We start from the raw sequence: 23336 nt of genomic DNA on the forward strand, positions 1-23336 counted from the left end.
CAAATCCACCCAGTGGTGGTTACTAGTACAGACATTTTAAAAATAGGTTGTAGTTACACATAGTGGCTATGTCTAGACTACGTCTAGACTACATCCCTTTCCCTCTTGAAATAAGGGATAAGGGATCTTTTGGAAAAGGCTTTATTTTCCGAAAGATCAGAGTCTAGACTGGTGCTTTTTTCCTGCAAAGCTCTGTGCAGAAAAAAAGCGGCAGCCATTTTTGTGCTAATGAAGCAAGGGGGATTTAAATCCCCGCTTCATTAGCAATTGCAATATGTCTAATTTACATCCCTTTTTTTTACGAAAAAGGAATGTAGTCTAGACGTAGCCAGTCAGTGGGTGAATTAAGTGAACCTACAAGGCCTAGTTTCCCTTTGTAGCCCCACAGACAGAGGCAGCTTGTGCAATCTCTATATTTATACTGGTTCAGTCCTCAATACACTGGGGGGGGGGGGGGGACGGGGACGGGTGACTGCTTTAACTTGCACAATTGTGGCCCTGGATCCTAAAGGGGACACTGAAACAACATAGAATTTTTGCAACTCCAGTTTGCCTCACTTTTCCTTCTGCCCCAGCATGCTGCCTGCTATACCTCAGAACTTCTCTGATGGGTAGAGACCAGAAAAGCAGGCTCCTGAAAAGGCCTTCTAGTGTTGAGGACCTTCCCCAGACAGTGGATTGAGGGGTGATTATAATCTTTTGCATCTGTTAGCAAGATCAGTTCTTAATTTTCCATCACATAGCTGTCACTAGAAGAATATATGTTCACTTGGAGGTGGTGGGTTAATGATTGTTTGGAAACAAGGTTACATCACTGCAATGTGATGAGAAGGCAGCAGGAAAAAAAGATTTTTTAAATAGTTTAATAGCAGGGGTCATATTACTTTTCTACTAAGAGATGCAGTTATGTTTTAATTGGCTAATGTTTACATTGTGGTTTTTCTTAAAAACACATTTTTTCAAGATTCTCTCAATCATCGCTTATCTCACATCCACAAATATCCATGCTTCCTGTGTATAATATGTACATTTGTTCTATTTCAAACATACTCACGCTCAAAGTTTATTTCACATGGGACATCAAGAAAACAGTTCACATTAGTCTGTTTTCCCCCCTCCCCTCAGTTAAGTTTCATTAAAAATAAGTTCATAGTGAGTTCAGCTTTCTAGTCCTATCTTTCAGTGTAAAACTGTTACTGTTATTTATTAGAAAGTTGGTTCTTGGACATTTTTGAGAACTAATACATTTCCTGTAGTTGTAAATCTTTTTCAGTTATTCTGAATATTGGGAAACTGTCTAACATTTCTACGAAAACCTTTGCAAACTTAATGGATCTTTCTCTGACCATACAAATTACAGAGAGCATTAAAATATTTACAAAAATTATTCATTGTGTTTTGATTAGAAATGTACTAATATTGAATAGAAGTAACTATCTATGGCACTGGATATGGATGTTCACGGGAAGTCTGTGCAGGGGCGGGGAGTCTACATTTGTGTGGAATGCCCTTTATTTCAACAGGATCAGGGCCTGAGACCTTCAGTTAATCATATGTGCATACTATTTTAATATGTTTGTACATTTCTAGAATCAAACCTATTAATCAGATTCCATACATTTCAATTAGTATAAAAGGTTCCTGGCCCAGCTTTCTGACAAGGGTAGAAACATACTGCATTGTTTCCTTTTTAAAAAGTTATTTTATTTCTTGTCCTGTACAGTTTTGACGAGAGCACGAATAGTTAGGGCCAGAAATAGCTTGGCATACTATGCAGGTAGTCCCAGTGAAAGTGAACTTATTAAGAAATAAGAAGAGCAAATATGAATGTATTTCAATAATGCACATTTTAAATTGGGATTAAACAAATGCTGAGAATTTTGCACATTACTTTTATGGTGTAATAATGATTTGGCAAAGCCCAAGTTTACAAATTGAAAAAGAATTTCTTCAGCAGTGCAAGTAAGAAATAAGTGGCTGTGAAAACTTAAGCTTGTATGAGACTTTGGGTACGTTTACACAGCAACATTATTTCAGATCAACTAGTATTATTTTAAAATAACTTAGTCCACATCTACACAGCAGGCGATTATTTCAAAATAATGTCTATATACTATCAAGCTGGAGGACTTCTTACTCTGACTCCTTTAACCCTCATTGTATGAGGAATAAGGGGAAGCAGAGGAAGAGTGTTCTATTTCAAAATAAGTGCTGTGTAGACGCTCTCAATTAAGAAATAAGCTATTTCAAAATAAGCTACGCAATTGATGTAGCTCAATTTGCGTAGCTTATTTCGAGTTAAGCCCTGCTGTGTAGATACACCCATTATTAAACTTTATCAATACATTTTCTAGACATTTTTTGATTGTGTTCTTTTTAAATTAATGAATTAAATTATCTGTTCAGACATAATACAATAAACTGTAATAGTTGTTCATAACAGGAAAAAAATAGAGGAGAAAATTCTAGCTGCATGAATACAGCTGCAATATCTAGTTCACTTATTCTAATGAATTGGGTGACTATTTCTAGAATTTAATAAAGATGGTGGTCATTCAAAATTTTTCAGATTTAGAGCTAACCCCTCAATGCATTTCTCACCAAGTAGCTGGGGACATGTAAGGGAAGGAGAGTGGAGAAAGTAGGTGAGAAGAAGCACAGATCTAGGGTGTGTATACACTGCAGAGCTTAACTCAAAATAAGTGACACAAATTAAGCTACGTCAATTGCGTATCTTATTTCAAAATAGCTTATTTTGAAATTGGGAGTGTCTGCACAGCACTCATTTCAAAATAGTGCACTCTTCTTCCGACTTCCCTTATTCTTTGTACAATGAGAATTACAGGAGTCAGAGTAAGAAGTCCTCCAGCTTGACAGTATTTTGACACTATTTCAAAATAACTGCCAGCTATGTAGATGCGGACTAAATTATTTTGGAATTGTGCTAGTTATTTCAAAATAGTGTTGCAGTGTAGATGTACCCCTAGAACTCACATGCTACAGAGCCTACTTTAGTTCTATAGCAGTTGTATAGGTAATGATTAAAAAATGTGCAGCTTGCTTTTCATTACTCTCTATTATGTGGTCGGAAAACTCATAGAAATATTGATCAGTTGCGAAATATTGTATGGCTTGACTCTCAATCCCTTTCTATTGTAATATTACTGTCTAGTTCTTGATTATTTGTAATAAGAAAATAAAGTCCCTACTCGTTCACCAGAGGAGAAGGGAAAGATATGATAAATCTTACCACAGTCAGATTATTATGCGAAGATATACAAAAGGTCAGTGTCAGGAGTAAGTTCCTTTGCCCTCAGGGGGCCTCAATATGTTTAGGTTAATATTTAGGATTATCAGTAGGATGTAATTGAGCCCTTAGTTAGAATAATTTATATAGACAGAATTTTTTCTCCTAGAGGAGCAAGATCAGTATGTGGTGTAATAAATTTGGCCAAATATCTATGATCAACTATAGAATATAAAATTTTCAAATTGTGAAAAAGATTTTTGATTATTAAAGTGCCCGCTAAATATCATTTTTGCATCTGTTCTTGTTTTATTTGCTAACAAATTATTATAAAAATGTTAATTGTAAAACTCGTTTAGGTCTGACAGTTTTTGCCATTTTCATGTCTCTAATAATCAGTTCTGATTACTACAAAGATTCTACTGAGCAGTCTGGCACTAATTGTTAAAAGATGTCTATGTTTAAAAATATTAGATCGATGATTATAGCTGTACTGTTAATTTTGATTATTATTTAGAATAAGTGTGTTTTAGAGGAATCAGTATACTTTTCCCTTTAAAAATAAATTCAGGATTGTAACATTGCTCTAATTTGTAGGATCTATAAAGTCACATCTGATTCTGTCATGAATAAGAAGAGTTAACTGTATGGGGAGCCTCCCTCTATTCAAATGCTACTCATATATAAAATATATGTCATGCTTGAATATATTCTATTGTCAATCCAAATAGAACACAAACTAAAATGAGATAATTGGGAAGGTGCCTATAAAGTCAGTCTGAATATATTATCACAAGTATATGTGAGATAATATTTGTTTTAAAAAGATTCTATGGCACTGTAAACTCAGTCTCATTAGAGACTGCATTTAAAAGGCTTATAAAGTTACTCATTAATGTTATCTTGTTGTATCTCCACAGCTTTTTCATTAAAGAAAATTCAGCAGAAAGCATTTTCTCCTGATAGCAGGAACCAATTTGCAATAAATGTTCTGGAAACCACTAGGGAAGCCATTACTGAGGTCTAATAAAAACAGACAAGCGTAACTTGTTCTATATTTTTGTTTCAATCACATACAGATGAGACCCCGCTCTCCACACCAACCGCAAGAGACAGCCTTGACAAACTTTCTCTAACTGGGCATGGGCAACCACTACCTCCGGGTTTTCCATCTCCTTTTCTATTCCCTGATGGATTGTCTTCCATAGAGACCCTTCTGACTAACATCCAGGTAGGCCTTTCTATAGATCAGCTTACAGGGACAGAGATGAGCCAGTGGTAGATTTGTTTAAATGAATACAGCCGTTTTAGAGTAATCAGTTCATAAGATTATTTGAATCAACTAATTTACCAAAACTTAGTAGCAATTTAGGTTTAAAGAAACCGCAACAGTCAAATGATTTTAGAATCTGATACCATACATAAAAATATAGATTTGTGTGTGTGAAACCACAACAGATATTTAGATGAAAGTGACATTTGTCTTCTAAAAATCATTCATCTTAAATGACAAGGTAATGAGATTTATATTTTTACTGTTTAAGTTCATCTCATTTATTAAACAGAAAAAACCATGCAATAAATAGTTACTTTAAACTGCTGCAGTGTCAAAATAGAAATAACATGTTAAGCTATTTAAAATATGTCTAGTATAAAAGGTATTCACAAGAAGCTTTTTTTTTTAAAAAAAAATAAGCTTGTTTCCATTAATGCAGTATGTTCAAATAGACTTCAAAGGGCATTACAAATTTTTCTGCAGATTTCCTAAGCAATAGTGAGGATATTTATTATGTGTACAGCATAGTCCGATTTACACATTATTCATGATTTACAGTAGAATATTGCATGGAGCCAATGTAGGAGTGTTTGACATGAGAGTGAAGATATATATGTATTTTTTTACCCACACATGCAGTGATCACATGGTCAACAGATTGTAAGTTTTGTAGCCATATGGCTATGCATCATGTGCAGCAGCAAAATGGCAGTGTAGGAAAAGTACTGCCTTCTCATGCTCATTCCCATTGTGCTTTGTATACTTAGCTAATATATAATCTTCCATCACATTTCTTTTACTAAAACACCATTCGCAAACACAGAGGAAATTAATTGCATTTTATTCATCAACATTTATAGCAATGCTACTTCTTTAACTAGTCTCACAGAAGTTAATGGAACTGCAGGCTTTGGCTTGCCTTTTTAAAATGTGGGAAATATATTCATCTTAGTAGTAAGGATTCTCTTCGTTTATACTATACTAATAAACACCTCGGGGAATGGCAGGTGGTCATACTAAAACTCCATATCTGAACAACCCAAAGGAATTGAGATCTGTGGTTAAACATGCAGACATGGCTAGACATGAGAAAGTAGAAGCAGAGGTCTTTGACAAAAAGGGGCAAACCCTTCCCACATTAATGAAAACAAAGAATCAAGAAACCAGTGTGCTTCCACTGCACAATAGCCTACGTTTTGGACAGTCCCTTCACTGTGCATCTACACACAGCTAGTCAATGGAAATACAATGGGGCAAAAGCCAGGCAGGATTTCTGTTATCGTATACAACACTATATGAAAACTCCAGTCCTTTTCGCTGCATATGTGTAGGAGAAGGTACTTGTGTCCTTACTCTGAAATAGTAGATATGGAACAAATCCATTGTCAGGCCACTGTGTGCCGGGGAAGGAGAGGATAACTTCTTTCCCTATAATCTACAGAGCCCACAGCCTAGCTGATGTTGTCCTAGGAAAAACATGTTATTTAAAATTTATTTAAGAATCAACATAGTTCAGGAAATTGGGTCTAGTTATAGAAGTCAGGAAATCTGGATTCCACTTCTGGGATTACCACTGATGAGGGCAATTTATTCTACTATTGTGCCTTTGTTTCCCAATCCATGATATGGATGAGAAGTGCTTTGAGATCTACAGATGGAAAGTGTTATTATATAAGAGCTAAGAATTATTACTTGCACATTATTCATCTGAGTGAAACATAGTATTTTTGAGTTTCGAGACTCCTACACTTTATAAACAAAAAAGAGGTTATTTCTATAACACAAGGTAAATATCTCTAACACGATTGCAAAATTGAAAAAATAAACTGATTTTGTTTCACTCTGAGATACCCAGTAAATAAACCTAGGTGACAAATGAATATAGAGAATAAATATTTGAGTTGAGCACTGATGTATAAGTAAAGTTCTTAGTAACTTTTTTTTTGATCAATGCGTGTACTTGATGTCTTTAGACAACAAACAATGGGTAAAACATTAAATATCAACAGGTGAGCTAATATTGTGATTAAATTGGAGAGAGTTATATTATAAGCCCTGTTCTACACTAGGGCTCTGTTTTGAAATAAACCCTCCAGGTCAAATTTAATGGGCTTTGTTGGGTGGATGTTCTGCTTTTATTTCAAAATAAGGGACTGCTTACTTTGAAATATGTACTTCTGCTTCTCTTTGGGAATAACACTAATTTCAGAATAGTTATTTTGAAATAGTGGAAGTGTGGACACTCTGGTGCAGCTATTTTGAAATAACTAGCCCCCATAGTAATTCAAATTAATTACTCCCCAGTGCTTTTTGGGGCTCTAAGTTGAGGTAGCATATTCACATTAATGCAGTTTGCCTCAGACTAATTTGAGGCTTCCCCGTAGTGGTGGACACTCTATTTTGATTTTGTAAAATCAGGAGTTAAGTCGAATTTAGTTATTTCAAAATAGTTTCTTACTCCTAGTATAGATGTGCCCTAAAATGGAAGGCCAAGAATTCGTTTTCTGAGAATACGTTCAAATTTGTATTTCAGAAGATACAGAATTCAGATGATTTCACTTGTTACCTGTGGAAGACTGATGTAAGGAATCCATACTTCTGTTCATATCATTTCCAGTTGTGGGATGCTACTTAGTACCTTCAAAAAGGTGGCATATGTGTGCATTCGGTGCAAGGAGCTCCTGGCCCTCAGAGACCGAGTACGGGCTTTGGAGGCCAGGGTGGCTGAACTGGAGGAGCTGAGGGAGGCAGAGGTACATAGATGAGGCTTTCCGGGATACTACAGAATTGTCCCACCTTCAGTCAGATAGCCTCTGCGCTGTTAAGGACGGAGAAAGGCTCAGAGAAGGAAAGCAGTCAATGGGAGCAGAGGGAAACCTTCCCATAGTTGGGACCCTCCTTCCAGATGTTGGGGTATCCTCTCACACAGAGGTTTACTCTCTGGGGGAGGGAACCCCAGTCAGTAGGAAAAGGCAAGTGTTAGTAATGGGAGATTCGATCATTAGAAATGTAGATAGCTGGGTTTGCGATGACCGGGACAACCATATGGTGACTTGCCTGTCTGGTGCGAAAGTTGCGGACCTCTCGAGGCATCTAGATAGACTTATGTGTAGTGCTGGGGAGGAGCTAGTGGTCGTGGTACATGTAGGTACCAATGACATAGGGAAGGGTAGCAGAGACATCTTGGAGGCCAAATCTACGCTGCTAGGAAAGAGACTGAAATCCAGGACCTCTATGGTGTCATTCTCAGAAATGTTTCCAGTTCCACGCGCAGGACTAGGTAGGCAGGCAGAGCGTTAGAGTCTTAATGCATGGATGAGACGATGGTGTAAGGAGGAGGGGTTTAGTTTTATAAGGAACTGGGGAAACTTTTGGGATAGGGGGAGCCTATACAGGAAGGATGAGATCTACCTAAACCAAAGTGGATCCAGACTGCTGGCACTTAACATTAAAAAGTTGCAGAGCAGTTTTTAAACTAAGAGATGGGGGAAAGCTGATTGGTGCAGAGGAGCACGTGGATTGGACGTCTCTTAGAGGAGAGTCTATTGATAGAGATTATCTAGGTTTTAGTCAGGAGGAGAGGATGGAAGAGGATAAAGTATGGACCAGATCAGATGAAAAACATTCACATAAAAAAGAATCTGGCACATGAGAAAAGGGAAGACAAATAAACAGTGACAAGTTTTTAAAGTGCTTGTACACAAATGCTAGAAGTCTAAAAAATGAGATGGGTGAACTAGAGTGCCTCGTGTTAAAGAGGATACTGATATAAAAGGTATCACAGAAACCTAGTAGAGTGAGGACAATCAATGGGACACAATCATTCCGGGGTACAAAATATATCGGAAGGACCAAACAGGTTGTGTGGGTGGGGGTGTGACACTATATGTAAAAGAAAATTTAGAATCAAATGAAGTAAAAATCTAAAATGAATCAACATGTTCCATAGAATTGCTATGGATAGTAATTCCCCGAAGAACACCTCAGCAGCCCAACACTGTGGCATTTAATTTCAAAAAGGGAAACTATGCAAAAAAGAGGAGATTAGATAAACAGAAATTAAAAGGTACAGTGACTAAAGTAAAATCCCTTCATGCTGCATGGACACTTTTCAAAGACACCATAATAGAGGCCCAACATAAATGTTTACCTCAAATTAAAAAACATAGTAGAAGAACTAAAAAAGAGCCACCGTGGCTTAACAACCATGTAAAAGAAGCAGTGAGAGATAAAAAGACATCTTTTAAAAAGTAGAAGTCAAATCTTAGTGAGGTAAATAGAAAGGAGCATAAACACTGCCAAATTAAGTGTAAAAATGTAATAAGAAAACCCAAAAAGGAGTTTGAAGAACAGCTAGCCAAAAACTCAAAAGGAAATAACAAAATGTTTTTTAAGAAGTTTTTCAACATAGGAAGCAGGAAGCTGGCTACACAACTAGTGGGGCCTCTGGACGATTGAGATACAAAAGGAGCACTCAAAGATGATAAAGTCATTGCGGAGAAACTAAATGAATTCTTTGCTTCAGTCTTCATGGCTGAGGATGTTAGGGAGATTCCCAAACTTGACCCGTCCTTTGTAGGTGACAAATCTGAGGATTTGTCACAGATTGAAGTGTCATTAGAGGAGATTTTGGAATTAATTGATAAACTTAACAGTAACAAGTCACCGGGACCAGATGGCATTCACCCAAGCGTTCTGAAAGAACTCAAATGTGAAATTGCGTAACTATTAACTCTGGTTTGTAACCTATCCTTTAAATCAGCTTCTGTACCCAATGACTGGAAGATAGCCAATGTAACGCCAATATTTAAAAAGGGCTCTAGAGGCGATCCCGTCCATTATAGACCAGTAAGTCTAATGTCAGTACTGGTCAAATTAGTTGAAACAATAATAAAGAATAAAATTATCAGACACATAAAAGATCATAATTTGTTGGGCAAAAGTCAACATGGTTTCTGGAAAGGGAAATTATGTCTTACTAATCTATTAGAATTCTTTGAAGGGGTCAACAAATATATGGACAAGGGGGATCCAGTAGATATAGTGTACTTAGATTTCCAGAAAGCTTATAACAAGGTCCCTCACCAAAGGCTCTTACATAAATTAAGTTGTCATGGCATAAGAGGGAAGATCCTTTCATGGACTGAGAACTGGTTAAAAGACAGGAAACAAAGAGTAGGAATGAATGGTAAATTTTCAGAATGGAGAGGGGTAACTAGTGGTATTCCCCAAGGGTCAGTCCTAGGACCAATCCTATTCAACTTATTCATAAATGATCTGGAGAAAGGGGTAAACAGTGAGGTGGCAAAGTTTGCAGATGATACTAAACTGCTCAAGGTAGTTAAGACCAAAGCAGACTGCAAAGAACTTCAAAAAGATCTCACCAAACTAAGTGATTGGGCAACCAAATGGCAAATAAATTTTAATGTGGATAAATGTAAAATAATGCACATTGGAAAAAATTACCCCAACTATACATATAATATGATGGGGGCTAATTTGGCTACAACTAATCAGGAAAGAGATGTTGGAGTCATCGTTGATAGATCTATGAAGACATCCACTCAGTGTGCAGCGGCAGTCAAAAAAGCAAACAGGATGTTAGGAATCATTAAAAAATGGATAGAGAATAAGAAGGAGATTATCTTATTGCCCTCATATAAATCCATGGTACACCCACATCTTGAATACTGCATACACATGTGGTCTCCTCATCTCAAAAAAGATATACTGGCATTAGAAAAGGTTCAGAGAAGGGCAACTAAAATGATTTGGGGTTTTGAACGGGACCCATATGAGGAGAGATTAAAGAGACTGGGACTTTTCAGCTTGGAAAAGAGGAGACTAAGGGGGGATATGATAGAGGTATATAAAATCAGGAGTGGTGTGGAGAAAGTGAACAAGGAAAAGTTATTTACTTGTTCCCATAATATAAGAAGTAGGGGCCGCCAAATGAAACTAATGGGCAGCAGGTTTAAAACAAATAAAAGGAAGTTCTTCTTCACACAGTGCATAGTCAATCTGAGGAACTCCTTGCCTGAGGAGGTTGTGAACTCCTAGGACTATAATAGGGTTTAAAAGAGAACTAGATACATTCATGGAGGTTAAGTTCATTAATGGCTATTAGTCAGTATGGGTATGGAATGCTGTCCTTAGCCTCTGTTTGTCGGAGGGTGGAGTTGGATGGCAGGGGAGAGATCGCTTGATCATTACCTGTTTGATTCACTCCCTCTGGGACACCTGTCATTGGCCACTGTTGACAGACAGGGTACTGGGCTAGATGGACCTTTGGTCTGACCCAAATATGGCCATTCTTATGATCTAATCCCCACATTATGTCAAATAGCTTATTATCCTAAAACAGCTAGATATGACTTCTGCTAGATTTGATCAGTTTTCTCACCTCACTGGTAGAGGTAGTTTCCTGTGTGGCACCCCCTATTATCTCCAGGTTTAATCCCTGACTACATAGAGTACCGGCAACATGGCTAATAGGAAACCTGGATTTTTTTCTTGGCTCTCCTACTGGCCTGCTATTTGACCTTAGGCAAGTCAATTCATCTGTCTGTATCTATGTTATCCCATCTGGAAAATGGAGAACATGATGGTTCTCTCCTTTCAAAAGAGGATACTAGCAGATGTACCCAGCGTTTTTCGGAACCTTAACTATAGTAATGTTTGAGGTTGATTTTAGTAAATTAAAAGGAAATTGTATGTGCTTATTTACATGATTCTATAGGGCTGAGGCTGGAAGGCCAGTGGACATTCTGCAGTCACTGCCCTCAGTGCATCAGCCCTTCCCTTTGCATGTTATGGAAAACGATCCTTTTCCAGGACTTCAGGTTCTTGTGGCACAACCAAACCCTGACCACGCTTTTAGTTAGGAGAAGAGGAAACTGCATACCAAATTTGGTGGCCTTAGCGCTTTCCACTTAGGAGGAGTTATTGAAGAAACAAACTCACAGACAGACACACAGACAGACAGACAGATGCACTCTGAGGGTACATCTAGACTGAGGTGCTATTTTGGGATACTTGAAGTAGTGGGCGTGCTATTCCAACATCCCTGAAGCCCTCGTTCCATGAGGGTTAAGGAATTTGTCAGAATAGTGCCTTATTTTGAAATTTGACACTGTCTATACATTACCAAATTTCAAAATAAGCTCTTTCGACCTTGACTCAGAATAAGCTACATGCTTATTCTGACAGAGGGGTGCTGTCTAGTAGCACCCATAGATAGATAGATAGATAGATAGATAGATAGATAGATAGATAGATAGATAGATTGTTTTGAGATCTAATAATGAAAAGCACTTTGTAAGTATCAAGTATGAAATTTACACTATATAAAAAACAGTAGTAGGAAACCATCAAAAAATCCAGTGATTTTCAATTATATATTTGCCATCTCCATAGGAAAAGTATGAGTGATTTTGAGTATAATGTTCTCGCCATGGTGGTGACAACTGTGTTAGCTGGAAACATTTTTAAAAATAATGTTGTAGCCCAGCAATTAATCTATTGTAGACAGAGGTTTAGAAACTAGGAAACTGAACCCAGGTCTTCTATATTACACTCAAAGGAACAGGTAACAACCTAAATGAGTATAGCCCAGAAATTTAAACTAATTCAAGGTAGGCCTACTTATCAAAGCATCCCTAAAAGTTTGAAGACTTGCCTTTTTCCTGTTTTTCTAACTCTGCTGATTTATTTCTAATCTTTTTTTTTGTGGTTAAAGTTCTCACAAAAAAACTTAAAAATGTAAATGTTTAATCATTTGTATTTTTGTCAATAATTAACAAAAAAGATACATTTTCTTAGTGTTGTCTTCTTACAAATTACAGCCCCTGGAACAAAGGGGTTCAACTCTGAAGAGGTACTGCTGCAATACAAATACTGTACTAAAACATAGGTAGACATAACCCTTTCTACATAACCTACTTATTGTTTCACCACTTGTGAGTGATGCAGCCATCCCAAATTCATTCAAATGAAACCTTTAATATCAGGCCATTATATATGATATGCATTTATATCTTCCTTCTACATCTCTAAGGGTATATATAAACACTACAGCGCTATTTAGAATTAACTTATTTTGAATTAGTTAATACGAAATAAGCCAATTCAAAATAACGTATCTATACACAAAAACTAATTCAAAATAGCGTTTTTCTAATTCGAAATAGCATATCCACATTGAGTGGACCCTGAATTGAAGGTAAGGCTGGCCGGAACCAGTGCCAAAAGGGCATCAGGGTCGGACTTAGTGTGTGGGGCTGCTGCCTCAGGCTAGCTGAGGTCTGTGCTTAAAGGGACGTGACCCCCCATCCCAGAGCGAAAGTTCTCAGATTTCTCTGCTTGCTGGTCTACCTCGCTGAGGGACAGCAAAACATTTGTGTCTCGGAGTGCTCTGCTTACCCTCACTCGGGATACCACGGCACTCTGCAACATGGAACCAGACCTGCCCCCGGGGACTCTACTGCGTCTCGTGGACATATTGCCAGCAGCCTGGCTGCACTGTCTGCAGGCTGCCATCTGGGAGGACCATCAAGGGGCTGTCAGGATCCAGGGGGCCCTGCAGGAGAGCTTCTACCCTGAGGAGTGCTAACAGTCTTCCCAGGGACTTGTGCCCCATTCCTCCCTCTCGTCCTTCCACTTACCCTTCCCTAGCCCCCCCTTCCTGATGTCAAATAAAATACGCGTATTTTCAAAAATAGAAACTGTCTTTATTTAACACTACTGGGGGGGGGATAAACCTCTGGGGAGATGGGGGAAAGGAGGCGGGAGAGGGCAGGAGCGAGGGTGAGAGAGGGGAGAAGGAAAACTGGGAGGAGGGAGCTGGAAGGGGGAAGCAAGGGGAAGAAGGGGGAGAGGAAGCTTAGTGCTTAGGGCTGGGGGTCTCGCCGGGCCAACTGTCTCCCAGTACTGCGGGTGCAGGGGCCTCGGCGATGGGGGGATGGGGAGCAGGGAGCAGAGGTTGAGATCGGGGGTGTGGAGGTTGAGGAGAAAGAGGTGGGAGGGGGAGCAGGACTGGGAGGAGGAACAGTAGCTGGGGGGTAGCAGGCTCAGGACTGGCACGGGGCAGCACGCTCTGCAGCAGGGCCTGCAGGTGCGAGCACATGGCACGGTCCTGAACAAGCTGCTCCCGGTGGAGCTGCAGGTCCTCCTGCATCCAGGCCTGGATGGTGCAGTGCAGGGATCGCAGGGCCCCCAGGTGCTGGTCCCGGTACCCCTGCCATGTGCTGGTGGTCCAGAGAAGCCCTCAGGTACGGGATCATGTCCCAGGAGGGGTGGTTGCACCCTGCATGTGCATCTGGTGCAGCTGTAGAGAAAGAAGGGGAGTGGTCAGTTCTCCCTGGGGATGCAGTGGATGATGCCCAGCTTCCCCTGCGAGGTGCGGATGACCATGCCCTGCAGCATCAGAGCTGACGCACTTGCACAGAGGCCATGGTCAGGATGTCTGGCTCTCCCCAGGAGTGGGAGCTACCCCAAGACCGCACCCATTCCCCTGTGCCGTGCATAGTGCCACCGAGGCAGGGGAGAGATGTCCCCTGCCTCTGTGTAAGGGTCGTGTGAAGGGAGGGCATCCTGCTGGGCCCCGCCCCGGTGTCGGGAGCGTGTCAGGTCTCTTCACACACGTGTGTTCCTATCAGGCCACAGCCCCTGGGTGTCACGCAGCTGGAGCCACCTGCCCAAGGGTGGCATGGTACGTGCTTGCACGTTCACAGGTGGCTGTGTGATCTGTGGGAGGCATGGCCCATGCGCGCGGTCCCTGGTCTCCCTCTCCACCTCTCCCCCAGGTAGGGGACAGTGCTGGCACTTACCTGGTATGGCCTCTCAGGACGACCCTACCAACTCCAGTGCCGGGACAGCTGGTGGTGACCCCTCTGGTGCGCCTGGGTCAGGGCCCTCAGCTCCCGGCTCACTGCCTCCTGGGCTGGCACGGACCGCCCAGCCCCCCAGGATTTGGTCGAGGGTGGGGAAGTAGGGGCAGGTGGCAGTCCCTGCTGCGTTGCCACCCCTGGTGGCCCTGGTGTATGCCTGCCACAGCTCATTGACTTTCAGGTGCTCCTGCTCCTGGGTGCACCTGTGGCCCTTTCTGACCATGGTGGCTGCTAAGCAGCCATATACAGCCACGTTCCTCCACCTAGCATGGAGATCATGGAAGTTGGGGGCCTCCCTCCAAACCTCAATGAGGTCCATGATCTCCTCACTGATCCACGAGGGTGCACGCCGTCTACAGCCCCTGGCTGGCCCCCGGATCCTGGGGGACTGGGCGGGAGACGGCTGGCTGCCACTGGCTGACATTGTGTGGCCACTGGCTGAGGGTCTGCGGCTGCTGGCCACACTCTACCCCTCCAGAGGCCACACTCTACCCCTTTAAGGCACCAGGACTGGGGGAGAGGAGAAGAGTTTTGCTGGTTGTGCTCAGAGTGGCCACCAGGGGAAACTGGGAAGGGCTGGAGGCCCCCTAATTTGAAATAAGTGTCTACACAGCACTTATATCCAATTAGTTATTTTGAATTTGGTGTTATTCCTCATAGAATGAGGTTTACCAAATTCGAAATAAGGGCTCCACTATTTCGAATGTATTTTAATATAGTGGTTTGTATGTGTAGACACTATTAAAGTTAATTCGAAATAACGGCTGTTATTTTGAATTAACTTTGTAGTGCAGACATACTCTGAGATCTTTTTCATTCTATTTTTCATATTTCTGTTTCTTATAGGTATCCCATAACCCGTCCAGAATGATCTTTCCTTCTATTCTCCCTCTCCCATTTCCATCTTAAGGACCATGAACAATACATGAATGCATGGGAAAAATCTATGGGTGCAGCTAAGCAATATTTGGGTGCAGCACCCTCAATATAATTGAGGGTGGGGGTGAAATAAATGTGATGTAACTCACTTCAATACTCCCTTAATCCTGGAATCATAATTCAGAGGCAGGATGGTTCTGTCCCTCAGTGAACCTTTTATTACAAATCTGGGAATCACAGCCATCTAGCCATGCTGCTATGCTGTTCCACGATATCCCTGCTTCAGAGACTCCCCAGATGCCTACCATAGACAGCTTCCCTTTAGAAGCCATAGAAAGGGTCCAGTCCAAGGGGTGAGAGTTTATCCAAAAGTATTACATAGAACTTTACATTATTTGAATCTTTAAACATGTAACCTCACTCCTTTGATGTACTCTTTTCAAATGAATCAAACACACCTAATAAAAGATATGGGACTGATGTGTCTACTAAGTTATAGTTATAATCAGTAAAATTAATGCTGATGTTTAAATTCTTTAATTGAGTGTTAGAGTAACAATTCCATTGGGGGAAGTTTACTCCTCAGTCGGAGCTAATATTTTGTCTCTTGGAGTAGTCTACACATCAGGGCTAAAGTCGGAATAAGCTATACAATTTCAGCGACGTCAATCGCTTAATTTGGCTTTTGATGCTGTCTACACAGCAGGAAGTAGAAGGAAGAACACTCTTCCTTTGACTTCCCTTATTCCACATAAAGTTAGGTTTACCTTGAGTTAGAGTAAGAAGTAATTAGGTTTACCATGAATTAGAGTAAGAAGTCCTCTAGCTCGCCAGTATTTTGAAATAATGGCTTGCTTTGTAGACACACTCTTTGTTATTTCAGAATAAGGTCAGTTATTTTCAAATAATACTGCTGTGTAGCAGTGTTTGTGTATAGAAATAGGAAGGCAGCACTTTCTATTAGTTTACATTCAAATAGTTCACATTCAAATGTATACCTTCACAATCAAAAGTGCTAGAAACTATGGTAAATTAAGTGATGTGGCTGCACTGCAGCACTGTATTATACTACTGTGCTAATCTTCATAATAGTAATATTATTTTGAGCATTAGCGCCTGATTCTGCATTCCATAGTTAGTACTTTTGATTGTAACTGTAGTGTATTGTAGCACTCTTGTTGTTAAGAATCCATTTTAAAGATGAGCAAACTGGCTTTTAAATATTTTCTAAACAGAAATCCACAAGAAGTTTGCAAGATAAACTCACTTATGAAAATGAAATAAAAGACTGGTAATAAACCAAGGAGTGTTCTGCACTGCAGAGAAGAGAAATATGAGTAAATATTGCAGAAAAATATTTGCAAGTATTAAATCAAACAAAAGGAACAGCTTTGCTTCAGAAGTGCTTGCAGCCCTTTTTATTTGCTTTTTATTTTATTTGTTTTGTTCAAAATTCATAAGAGTGACATCTTTTTCACAAGAATATTAATGGATAGAGAAAGTCACATATACTCCTGCAGATATACATTTGCCAATGTATTCATGCTGGAGTTGTTCAAAGAAAGCTCTTAAGTAAGAGTCCTCTATTGAAAGAATACAGAAACAGTATCAGTGACTTAGGTTACTAATCAAACAAAGTGAATAGTGAATTACAAACAGTCAATACCCAAAGCATTAGTCATGTTGAATGGTTAGCAAGCAGTCCAAAGACAGATATATGTTTTGTAAGCCATTGATTGGATAATATTTAATAATAAATAAACATATAAAATTCAAGGTCTGTTTATTGATACTGTGCAGACAAAAGAGGAGCAAAGTTCTTTGAATCGAGAACTGTCTTCCTCACCCACCCTCTGCTGCAATCATATGTGAAAATATAAACCCTCAGATGCTCACATGCCTCTATTCTCAATGCCACAAGTTAAGAATGGAGTGTACGCGCCAACTTTTGTTCTGATTATTAATGGGTTGTCTTAATTGTGTTCACATGTAATTGTTTTCTGTTCAATCCTAGGTAAGATATGTTACATTAAAACAGATCTGAGTAAAAATAGATCTTCTGAATGCCTTTCAGTTTCTACTAAAAGGACATTATTTTTAAGAGTAATATAGTTTTGTTTACGCCAGTTTCAGATTGATAGCACAATATTAGTGCTTTTTGAAAAATAATAACAGGTGATTTTGGCCTGATGGCTTAAGACTATGATGAAGTGAATGCAAAGGATGAGAACTGTAGCCTGTCCTTGCAAGATGATATACTCAGTTGTCTACTAGGATCATATTCATTAGAAAAGGAAAGAAACTTAAACTAATCATTTTTGCTGAAGTATTTTTCTTGCAGAATTTATCACTGGGAATTATTTAAAGAAATTAAACCAAATGGTGGTGACTTATAAATCACTGGAGTGAAAAAGCAATTCTTTGTGAACACCTAGAATTTTTACATTAAGGTTAGAAAATGTATTATCCGCAGACATTATATTCAGTGTTGGAAGTCTTGTTCCAGTTTATCCTGACTACTTCCACTGAAAACAAATATGGAACCTTAGCATGCTCACTACAGTTATCAACCTCCATAATCACTAGCTGTCTCTAAAGGAAAATATTTTCTTTTAGTTTATGTCTTGTGTTGAACTGCATTTCATATTGACATTGGAGGCAAATTGATAGATTGTCAGGCTACAGGATTACCCATAGAAAATAAAAGGTAGACACACTTTATTCTGTGTAATTTCTTTCAGATGAATCAGTGGGAGGATTCACAGGATTTCACACATCTCTGAAATTACTATTACAGTTGCTGGGGCAAGGTGTTTTAATGAAGTTTTATATATTGTACTGTTTTGTTGCCTTTTTCAGCCCCCTGCTACTTTGAATAAAGGCAGATATTGAATATTTCCAGTATTTTTGCATTAAAACTATCACTGGCAGCAGCAACAATTTTGCATATGCATCAGTTTGGCTCCAGTGCAGATTTTTGTTCACATTGGATGCCTACTGATGTGCACTGATTTAACTTCTAAAAATGGAACTTAATTTTGTATGGCTTATAAGTAGTCTCTTGTGGATTCTGGCTCCAAAAAAAGCTAATATTTTTCAGACATAATAAGTAGCAATAAGTAATGTATTACCATTAGGTACATAAGCAGCAAGTGTTTAAAAAAAAAAGGAGGATGGGGAGAGGAAGTATGATGGAGAAATTTAGTGGAAATGTAATATACTCTTAGCAGTTTCATATTTTGCACATGTTCTTAATGTAAAATTATATGCGTCAGCATTATAATTTAGCATCATTCTCTATGTTTATTCATAATGATTGTTTCATATTTAAAGAACACCAAAATATTGTGTTTTGTCAGCCAAGAACAATGATAGTGTAATAGTAATTTATTTTAAACTGCTACTGATAATACAACCAATCAACACATTAAGTGGTGCCAACATTGGCATCTTGCTAAATAATCTCTAGGCTTTGCACTGACAGTACATCTTTCAAAGATAAGTCAACAAGAGCAATCAGAGCAGAAAATTAGAATTTGGTTTCTTAGAATTAAAATACAGCTAAACTAAAGTTTTAATTGGGGTGATCTAAAAGGGCACTTGATGTAATGATCTCTTTCATTTGATACTAATTGTTTGTTCCCGATGAAGAAGAAACTTGTACATGAATGTTGCCGAATTGAGTAAAGATGGCAGTTGCCTTAGCTGCTAGATTTTATTGTTAAACAAGATGGATTGTCACAGTGAGGGAGAATGTCTACGCACCTGAGAAATCCTTTGTCTATTTATTTTGCATCAAGGGGAGAGTTTTTGCATAATTTCATTTGATTTGGGCCATGTGTGATTTGCATATTATAGGTGGAGCTACATGGAAGGCAATTTGAATATTATACATTTCAACTATTTGTTAAAGTAAGAAGAGAAAGTTGATAAAAAACACAAACTCTAGTTTACTGCTTCATTTGAGTTTCTCATTGGTATAAAGATGTCCTAATGAATAAGAATTGTTATTATAATCACTATTATTATTTTAAAGATCACTTAATTTTAAACATGTTTATCTAGTTTTATATTTAGTCAGATTGAGTTTTGTTTGGTAGTTTACAAATTTAACAGTAGAAACATGTTTACTTTATAGATTTTTTAAACAGTTGTAGCTTCTTTTCAAGAGGATTATCTTTATGCATCTATTCTCTTCAGCTTGATAGGCATTTTCAAAATGTGACCTCCATTTGTGCATAAACAAATTACAATATACATACTCATAGATTGTGTCATGTTCTCTACCATGAGAACTCATTAATTAGAGGATTTCCCAGGAAGTTCTGAGATTTCTGAACTCTTGTAGACTTTAGTGGGAGTTGAGTGTGATACACCCCCCCCCCCCCCCACACACACACAGGCACACCCTGAATTAGACAAAATATGATACATAAAACAGTTTAAGTGAGACTGGATATGAGAAGCACTGAGAAGAAAATAGGATGGGGACTACTTAAAATGGGTTAAATGAGGGATTTGAAGTAGGCCTTGATGGACCCTGACAATGAGAATACTAGCAGAAGAAAGCAAGCTTGAAATTTGTCCTTTGTCATGGGATGTCAGCTTTCAGCAGGGAGCATTCCTAGCTAGATAGCAGGCTCTTTGGAACACGTATTGTCTCTGATTGTATTGGATGAATGCTTAGTACAGTCATGACTTGATCTCAGATAGGAACTCTCGGGCTATTTTAATATATATAATTATCAATAATAATGTTAATGAGCTCTGGGTGGCTGTGCTGCTTCATTTTCACTAGCGCTCCCATCAGGTAGTCTCATATGGAGATCATTGTGAAAATTCAAGAAGCCGCTCTCTGGAAGAAAAGGAAACGGTGTTTTCCTACTAAGGCAGCTTTAAAAATGGTGGCCCTTGCTGTTGTGAAGTAACACAGTTGGATTTTACTCTCTCAGCAATCATAAATCTCTCTACCTTTTATCATTAATTGTACTGAAAAGGGATGGGTTGAAAATTTGGCCCCAATTGTTTTTACATATAGCTTGTCCACCTGTTTGAATATGTTTCAGTAAAAATGTGCTGATGATAATAGGAAGATTTATTAGGCTGTTAGGTGAACCTATATAACACTAACCTGGCACCAGATTTATTTTATACTTAAAATCTCACTAGTCTAATCAAGGAAACACAACAGAAATTCATTTATTATGTCACCTGTTTTACATTCTCAAAACTTTCAACTTCATCTTTGAACAGGGCCTATTAAAGGTTGCCATAGACAATGCAAGAGCTCAAGAGAAACAGGTCCAGCTGGAAAAGACGGAGCTGAAGATGGAGTTGTTCAGGGAACGAGAACTAAGGGAAACGCTTGAAAAACAGCTGGCAGTGGAACAGAAGAACAGAGGTAGTTTATAAATGTTCAGAGTTTTTTTTAAGCAGTCATAACTTCTTTGTAATGTATTTATTCATGAAAGCTTCATTCTAAAACAATGCTAGTTTTGAGCAAAACCTTTACCTTAGTCTGTAGAGGTGACTTGCCTTATTCTGCACAATGGGCTTTGAACTTGGAACCCTCAGAGTTTTCAGCTCTTCGCTTGAATTCCTCTTGTTTCTACATATAATTAAGGTTTAAAACATTCATGTAATTATTAAAAGCATGATAGTGAAAATGAATAGGCATGCTGCTTGATATAAAATTGAGCTTTGAGAAACTATCTTCATAACTGGAACGAGCATCCAGTTAATTCAAATTAATAAATCCAAAGCTGGGGCTCCAGATTGGACCCAGACATTTACACTGCAGTTTTACAGCAATATGAACATAAGCCTTGACTTTAAAGCCAGAAGGGACCATAAAGTCTGACCTCCTGCACATTTCAGGTCACTGAAGCTTATACACCACCTCATGTTATAGGGCCATTACCTCTGAGTTACTAAAGTCCTCACATCTAAAGACTAAGTTACAGAGAATCCACCCATTACTATAGTTCCAACAAACAAATGTCTCATGCCCTGTACTTCAGAGGAAGGCTACAAACCTCCAGAGTGTCTGCCAACCTGACCTGGAGGAAAATTCCTTTCCAAACTGAAATATAAGTTATCTGTTAGACTTCAAGTATGTGGGTAAAACCCACCAGCCAGATACCGGAAAAGAATTTTCTGTAGTTGTAGTAACTCAGAACCAGCCCTCATTTACAACCATTGGAGATATTTTTCTAGTAGGCATCATGGATAGACTATATGATCGTCTCTAGACAAGATCCATTTTTTCGTAAAGGGGTGTAAATTAGGCACGTTGATATTGCAAATGAAGCTGGCATTTGAATTTCCCGTGCTTCATTTGCATAATGGCAGCCACCGCTTTTTTTTTGAAAGATCCTGTACTCCTCAATTTGGGCATATATAAACTATGCCAAACGGTCAAAAGAGGATATGGAAATTCCTGCGAATTTTTCGGCAAACCTTCCTCTTTGTCAAAAAGCCGCATAAACCTCCTTTTTTAAGGAAGAGCGTCTTTTCGATGAAAGGGGCGGGTTGCTGAAAAAGCCGCATTTTAATTCGTTTCATTTTCATAAGCTTTGCTTTCATAAGTGCAACGAGAAGAAGATATGCAAATTCCGTTGGAATTTGCATATCCTCTTTCAACCATTCAGCATAATCTAGATACACCCTTTCTGAGGAGTATAAGATCTTTTGAAATGGAGCATTTCTGTCAAAAATTCCCCATCTAAATTGCTGGGTTTTTTCGAATGAGCCCCATTTTGGAAAAAAGTGACGGCCGCTATTAGGTAAACAAAGCATGAGAAATTCAAATCCCGTCTTCATTTGCAATGTCGACATGCCTAATTTATATCCCTTTATCGAAAAAGGGATGTAGTCTAGACGTAGCCTATGACTTTGTTGGGAGTCTCATCTTATCATCCCTTTCCTAACCATATCAAGCTCAATCTGGAAGACAGTTTTTTCTGTCTCATTGCTGCCTTTGGAAGGCGGTTCCAGAATTTCACTTCTATAATGGTTGGGAAATGTTTGCCTAATTTCAGGGATCATTTGTTGATGACCATTTTATGTCATTTGTTTTTGTGTCAACATTGGCCCTTTCTTAAATAACTCCTCTCCCTCCCTGATACTTATTCCTCTGATGTGTTTTTTAGAGAGCAATCATATGGTCTCCTCAGCCTTCATTTGATTAGCCTAAGTGAAGCAAGCTCCTTAACTCTCCTCTCATAAGGCAAGCTCTCGATTCCTCTGCTCATCCTAGTAGCCCTTCGCTGAACCTGTTCCAGTTTGAATTCATCTTTCTCAAACATGGGAGACCAGAATACACACATGAGGTCTCACGAGTGACTTCTATAATGGAAATAATACTTCCCTGTCTCTACTGGAAACACCTCACCTGATCGCATTAACCTTATTCATGGCTGTATCACATTGGTGGAACACAGTCATTCTGTTATGTACCAGTAGCTCCAGTTCTTTCTCCTCCTCTATTACTTATATCTAATAAAATAAGAAATCTCTGTTTAGCAGCTTGATGTGAGGTTTTATAAGCTGAACTGCATGCCATTAGTGTTACTGTAATCCTATTTCATACCTCTCTCCACTAGAGGGCATACCCATTACACCATGAATTTCCCTTTTAAAGAGGGAAATAAATAATTGAAAGCAATACCTATTAATAATAATCACGAGTGTGCATTGAATTTTCACTGTGACTATTGAGTTCCACATTAATTCAATACAATTACACCACTAATACTTTATAGGTTACTTTTTTAGTGGATTACAAATATTTGTTATTAACACTAGCCAATTATATGCCTCTGACACCTCTGTGAAAGAGACAGTATACCTATTTTACAGACAGGCAAACTCAGGCACAGCCAGAAGGATTAGGTGATTTCCCCAGGGTTAGATACTGAGGAAAACAAAAACTGACTATTGTATTGTCAGCATTGTGCACTGAATACCCTGCTTCTTTTTACCACTGCAATAGCATTATTTCACCTGAGAGAAGCAGGTCCTAAGGACACGGGGATATGATTGCTCT

General features: G+C 39.0%; 1 protein-coding gene across 7 annotated transcripts in view; it reads left to right on the plus strand.

The window, feature by feature from the left end:
- DACH1 (dachshund family transcription factor 1) overlaps positions 1 to 23336 on the plus strand; it is a 486010-nt gene that overhangs the window by 404054 nt on the left and 58620 nt on the right. For all 7 annotated transcript variants that reach the window (XM_075918909.2, XM_075918912.2, XM_075918907.2 and 4 more), the window contains 2 exons: positions 4327 to 4478; positions 20543 to 20690. In XM_075918909.2, coding sequence (XP_075775024.2) covers positions 4327 to 4478; positions 20543 to 20690 — 300 coding nt within the window. The remainder of the gene's footprint in view (positions 1 to 4326; positions 4479 to 20542; positions 20691 to 23336) is intronic.

The sequence above is a fragment of the Pelodiscus sinensis genome, chromosome 1 (genome assembly GCF_052426305.1).
Source record: "Pelodiscus sinensis isolate ZL-2025 chromosome 1, ASM5242630v1, whole genome shotgun sequence".
Classification (NCBI taxonomy): Eukaryota; Metazoa; Chordata; order Testudines; family Trionychidae; genus Pelodiscus; species Pelodiscus sinensis.